This window comes from Citrus sinensis, chromosome 4 (assembly GCF_022201045.2).
Source record: "Citrus sinensis cultivar Valencia sweet orange chromosome 4, DVS_A1.0, whole genome shotgun sequence".
Taxonomy (NCBI): Eukaryota; Viridiplantae; Streptophyta; class Magnoliopsida; order Sapindales; family Rutaceae; genus Citrus; species Citrus sinensis.
Genome location: NC_068559.1, coordinates 1,394,242 through 1,401,184, shown reverse-complemented (window position 1 = coordinate 1,401,184; position 6,943 = coordinate 1,394,242). Strand labels below are relative to the sequence as shown.

Sequence of the window (6,943 nt, the reverse complement as noted above, 5' to 3'; positions counted from 1 at the left end):
GATATTTTTATACTATTTTAAATTTCTACAATATTTTTTCAGTTAATAGAGAGACAAAAGCAATTATCGCATTTGAAATTAAAAAAATAAATGATAGTACATATTAAAAAAATAAATAAATAAATAAATCATTTTACAAATATGGTTGTTACTCATCACTAAGACTATCAATTCTCCAATGGACCAATAGCTGCCAGAGAGCTACGGTCCTCACTTAACATTGATTTCATAATAATCCCTCAATTTAAAGCCCATTTTCAAATCCCTTTTATTCATTTCTTTCAAAATAAAATTGGCCTCATTAAACCTCTCCAACCCAATGAGCTTACTGCCTAATGACCCAAAAAGCTCTGTATCCAATTTTATATCCCTCCCTCCACAAACCATCACGAACTTCACCGCCTGCGCATAATAGCCCAACCGTAATAACGCACCCATAACGTGCGCATATGTAGAATACAACACCGACTGTCCATCATCCACCATCCTCCTCAGCAACACAAAGGCTTCTTCCACTCTCCCGGCTCTACACGCGCCGAGCACGAGAGCGTCGTACGTACGCGCATCAGCACCCAATTTCTCTTCCTCCATTTTCTTAAGAACACCGCTCGTAGCCGTTAGATTCCCCTTAAAACAGTACGCAGTCAACAGATAATTATACGCCGTTAGATCAGGCGAAACTCTAATTTCTGTCATCACCTCCATCAAACCCCACGCTTCCTCCATCCTTTTCCCCCTCGTCAACACGCTCAATATCGGGTGAAAAGTAATCGCGCTTAAACCAAACCCTCCCTCCGCCATGATATCCACCACGCGCAACGCCTCATCGATCTTTTTTAACTTACACAGACGCGCAATGAGTGTATCGTACGCGCTTTTCCGAGGAAAGCCCTTGTCGAGACGAGCCAGGGTTCTGCAAAGATCGCTGAGGACCGATAAAGAGTTCTCCGTGTTGGTGATGAAGTTGAAGGTGTTGGCGGTGTTGAAGCAGCAGTCTCTCGCGCGCTTGTTGAGGAGGTATCGCACAGTTTCGAGGTCTCGTTCATGCCCTGCGGCGTTGACGAGATCGTCGTAATACGCGCTGGTGGGCTCGTCCGGGAAAGCACCTGATTTGGTGAATGAACGAGTGACGAGGACAGATTGGGGGATAAGAAATTTGGTCGGAAGTTTTCTGAGAAGTGACATTACGCTTAGGGTTTAACAAGATTTTGAGAGACGATTGGGCTTAGGGTTTATCACGTCGAGCTGTTTACTGGAAGTGAGATAATAACAACTGGGTCCCTATCTTTCACGTTTTCTAGAATAATGACATAGTTGGTTCATTTGTATCATATAAATTCTTTAGGGTAATTTTTAAAAACCTCCCCAAAGGACTGAGGCTGTTGCAAGTAGATGATAAAAATTATTTTATTTTTAACTGCAAGAAATATCCTTACAATATTGATTTTTTTTTTTGTGGAGTTTTGTAGTATTATATTGATCCATTGCATGGGCTATCGAGAAATTATTTACCGGAGAAGACTAAACTATAATTAAGCATCTAGGAGCCAACTATACCATAAAAGTACACTTTAAGAGCTCAAGTATAATAATATGTAAAATTATTCAAATCATAACAACCAAATCAATATAAAAAATTATAGGTTAAAATATGCAATTTATTAGGAAAACAACGACACTCTATGCTTTAGTGAAATGATTGCGACACTTTTTAAAAAAAAAATGATTACATAAAATTTTCTTTAAATAATTATGTCTTAATGAAATACGGATAGATCATTATAAATTAATAATATAATTATCCAAAAAAAGTTATGTGACAATTTTTAAGTATAAAGAGGTTCAATAACTATTTTACTAAATCACCTAATATTGTTATCAATTTACTAATTTATTATTATTATTATGAAGTCAGTAAAAGGACTTCTATTATTGGTAGGGATGGCAATGGGGAGGGGAGGGGAGGGGACCGATCTCTCCGTACCCATCCCCGATATTTTGCGTATGTCCCCGTCCCCTCCCCGTCCCCGTCAGAATTACTTGAGAGAATCCCCATCCCCTCCCCGAATAATAACAGGGGATCCCTGAGGGTCCCCGATCCCCGAATAACTAATACATTTTTTTTCAATTTTGAGTTAATCATATTAAAATAAAAAATTCAAATAAAAGTAAAGTTCGAAATATATCTTGCATTAATATCTATTACAAAAGTCACATACATTAAATTAGTAAGTAACGCAACATGCAAGGAATACAAACTTCTTTTACAAACTATCATGAACAAATTAATAGTTTAATACAAAATTGTTACAAATAAAATCGAATTTAGATTCAAAATTAACTTTTTCAATGGCGGCGTGGACACTTTATAAATGTGGACTATTCCCTTTACAACACAATAGTTAAATCGGAGCAAATTAAAAACAAATATTAGATTAGATTAGATATTAAAATTGTGATTCACTGTGGACAATTATAACATCTAAAAATAAATAATAAATAGATTTAAGTTTAAAATATTTAAAGAATATTAAAATTAAAAAAATGTTTGGCTAATAGAATCTACTCGATCTTTTTAATGTCCTAAATAAAAATTTAGGACTTTAATTAGTTAATTAGGCCTAAAAATTTAATAATATAAATATTTTGATATTTTTTATTTTTACCAATATTTATAATTTTATAATTTAAATTTTATTATTTATTTATTAGTAATTTTTAAAAATTAAAATTAAATTAAAAATTAAAATGGGGAAATGGGTAGGGGATGGGGATTCCACATCATCCCCGTCCCCTCCCCGAATAAGAAATGGGTAAAAAAATTTCTCCGTCCCCTCCCCGAATAAGAAATTGAGTATGAAATTATCCTCATATCCTCCCCAAATGGGGAAAATCCCTGAGGGTACCCGTCCCCGTGGGGATTTTTGCCATCCCTAATTATTGGGGACTTGGACCGTTACCCTTTTTATTCCAAAATGAAAAAAAGACATCTACATTCTCAAGGTTTGGGAAAATGGTCACAAAGATCTTAAAGTAAAAAAAAAAATGACACTAAGACCCCTTTTTACTCATAATATCATTTGACTATAGTAATAAAAAAAATTAACTTTAAAGAATTTTAATTAACACAAATTTAATATAAACAATATAATCTATCTTTAGTCTAATAATATTCAATTATTGTTGGCATTTAAAATAATATTCAAATTTTAAATTATTATATTTATTTTAATAATATACTTGTAATATTATAAAGATTTTAAATAAATCTTTGGGTTAAATAGATTTTACAATTAAAAAATCTTCGTTATTAATTATATTAAAAGTAATTTTTACATAATATTCAAAATAATTTTAATTTATTTGTTTTAATATTATGTTTTTATCTACTATTTAAAAATACTTTAATATAATAAAATAGGTCTACCATATTGAAAAATATTAAAATATTTTTAAATATTAAAATTATTTTGAAATGTCTATATATTATTACATTTATTTTAATGGCATATTTTCATTTATATAAAATTTTGGAGTTATTTTTTTGAGGATTTACAGAGTTAAAAGGTCTTATGATTAAAAAAAGGTCTTAGTATAATAGTATCTCTCGTTGAAAACTTGAGAGTATTTGTGACTATTTTCTTAAAACATGGGAGTGTAGGTGTTATTTTTCTTTATAAAATCGATTTTTATCATTACAGTGCGAGTGTATTTACTTTGACACTGAAAGTATAAAATTCAGGATCCCGAATTTTATCATCAATTAAATGTTTTTTTTTTTTAAAAAAAAAAAGCTTTTCAGAAAAAGAAGAAAAATTGTCTGCCTTGGATTAGGCCCACCAAAGTTCGTAACTGGGCTGATGGGCTCTATATTCTACATTGCAAAATCAGTGGACCTTTTAACAATCTTCAAAAATCATTATACTCCCCTTTCAAATTTTATTTCTTAAAATATTCTTTTTTTTTCAAGTTATAAACTATAAATCTATGTATTAAATTAATTATTTTTCATTAATTATTTTTTATCTATAAGATGTTTATTTTTAAAATTTTTATTTATATAATATATATAAACCTAAAATCTTAAATTATTTTCTTATTATTGTATATGTTGATACCAAAATATAGATCGACAATAAGAGTTAGAAAAAAATTGTTTTACTCTGTGAACAAACTGTAAGAGAGCTTCATAGCCATTGTTGAGAATGAAGATCTCAGTGATCAGAATCTTACAAAACAATAACCCATCAATGGTCGCCAAGGGTGTTACTGACGTATACTCTTTGATGCTTAAGTCAGAGATCGAAAGTAACACGATAAAAAATAAATAATAAGAGAGAGAGAGAAGAGAGAGTAAGAGAAAGGCTTGGAGGATAGTATAATCGTCCTGCAATATACCTATTTCTCATATATTGTTTTGGACTAATGACCTCTTAATATAAGATATCTAATCAAAAGTATGATTAAGTAAGAAAGACTTATCTTTTATCTTGTAAGATTTGAGTTTGGCGAGAATCATGACTTGTATTGTTTAATTCTGTTTAGATTAGGACATGTTATTAGATGTGGGTCCTCAGGCTCAAAGGCCCATTCATTTATGTCATCGGGTCGAGTTTAGTAAAAAGATGAGTATAATAATAAATTTGTACTTCCATAATTCTAATTAGCGATTATAATTTTCTCAAAAAATTATTTTTATTAAAATTAAAATATAAATATCAGTGATGAAATGGGGATGGGGGTAAAATTTTTATTAAAAGAATAATTTATTTAAGTGTTTAATTGAAATTATGTTTAAAATATAAGAAATGAATTAAATTGTATTTAGGTCATTTTAATTAAAAGGGAATTTTAAAAGGAGTTCTGAGGGATGTCAAAAGGCCTACACTTGCAAAATATGCAGCAACTGGAAATCCTGTATTGCTTTCATGTTCGTCTGAAGTTGATGAATTCTGCCTGTACTCTTAAGTCTTAACAACAAAAGTGTCTTTGGAAAATCGGAAGCAGCGTTTTGTTTATTTGCTTCATCGTGTTCGGTTCAATGCTTGTTACTATGCGCTTTTACATGAAGAGTTATGAGGCTGTTTTCTTACAAAATTAAGTAATAATAAGTGAAATGATTTTGTAAAATATATACAAAACGCTTTTAAAAATAATCATCCCTGGTTAATAGTAAAATTAGACATATTACACAGCTGAAATGAATTCGTTATTAGTATCAGGTGATGCCTATCTGAAATTCTAACGTCCCAAATTTTACCCTAAAAATTTTCTTTATGGTGAAAATTTTACCCAAGATTTGAGATTAAAATTTTGAATTAAAGTTTGTGATGTCTAGCTAGCAATATTAGTGGAAATTAATTATCGAAAACTCTAAGAAGTTTCCTTATACAATTGAGTTTAAGATAGCCTTGTAACACGATTAGGTTATTATTTTTTTAATATACTAATATATTATAATTAGAACTCTACTGATATTTTTATAATCAGATATTAATTAAAACTCTCTTTTATAATAATAGTATGGCACAGTCCGAACAACTACTCTTACTTTAATACAGAAGAAAAATCTATTCTACCCCAAAACCAAAAGTCAAATAAACTCCTATCAAAAAAGCTTTGAGTTTCAAACTTATGCATCCAAGGGATTAAGTTACTATTGCAATTGCAGTAGAATATAACGTTGGCAATAACCACGTGTTACGGATTTTTCTTTAACTCAAAATTTTTCTTTACCCAAGATTTGAAAAAAAATCAGAATTAAAATTATCAAGAGAGGTCAGATAAGTTAAAAAGGATTTTTCCTACTCTTTTTTTCAGATTTTAATTCTGAGATTGAAGGAATCCAAGTTGTTACGGAAATCCAGGAGCAGAGGCCTACCTTTACCAGAAACCAATTAGTCTAAATCAGAATTAATATCCGACAATTAAAACCCCACATTTAGGACTCAATTATCAAAAAAAAAAAATCATTAGACGCCATCAGTTAATTATTTATTAAAGGATCTTTATTTATTAAAGGATCTAATTTATAATGTAAAATAAATCAATAAAAATGGTTGCCCAGCCAGGAGGGGGGGGGTCCCTGCAGGGACCATGTCGTTAAGATTTACGCAGCAACCAAAATTATACAACTTTAAGGATCACATATTCCCATAAACCTAATTTTCTGGCCAAGGAATCAAACATACTTTATACATAACTTAGCAAACTCGAAGCTATTGTAATAATGCAGTCCACATGTTTAGATTTACAATAAACTCCTTTATTTATTACATGGAAAGAGTTGAATTCTTGTTTGTACGCATGAAAAGATATGTGATGCACGCCTTAAGTTTATCTTTAATTGAAAAAAAAATGAAAGTAAAGGAGAATGGATTTCATTTGTTTGGTTTAATATGAAATTTATTTATTTTTATCTTTATATATATATATATATATATACACGCATGAAAAGATATGTGATGCACGCCTTAAGTTCATCTTTAATTGAAAAAAAAAATGAAAGTAAAGGAGAATGGATTTCATTTGTTTGGTTTAATATGAAATTTTTTTTTATCTTTATATATATATATATATATTGGCTTAATATATATCCCAGTCACTATAATTGGGGCCCGCACCACCACAGTGGTGACTCTACCAACACCCATGTGGGTGATGTGGCATTAACGTGAAGGCGTTACCTGGTGATGGGCGGATTGCCTACTTAAGTATAAAGTAGCGCCATTCCTGACAGCTTAAGCTTTTGGGGCAATTGGTAAGCGCCTTAAGATGGTATCAGAGCCAGCCAGGGTTCGAGTCGCGGGGGAGGAATATGCTTAATATATATCCTAGTCACTGTAACTGGGGCCCGCACCACCACAGTGGTGACTCTACCAACACCCATGTGGATGATGTGGCATTAACGTGAAGGCGTTACCTGGTGATGGGCGGATTGCCT

General features: G+C 31.2%; 1 protein-coding gene across 1 annotated transcript; it reads right to left on the bottom strand.

Moving 5' to 3' along the window:
- Positions 1 to 210: 210 nt before the first annotated feature.
- LOC107178029 (pentatricopeptide repeat-containing protein At3g56030, mitochondrial-like) lies at positions 211 to 1,185 on the bottom strand. Its single transcript, XM_015532717.3, has one exon. It carries the CDS (start codon positions 1,183 to 1,185, stop codon positions 211 to 213), a length of 975 nt encoding a protein of 324 aa, XP_015388203.1.
- Positions 1,186 to 6,943: the final 5,758 nt, after the last annotated feature.

Bases quoted from the DNA above. Each gene is read 5' to 3' on its own strand.
- LOC107178029 (XM_015532717.3), bottom strand. From the start codon at position 1,185: ATGTCACTTCTCAGAAAACTTCCGACCAAATTTCTTATCCCCCAATCT.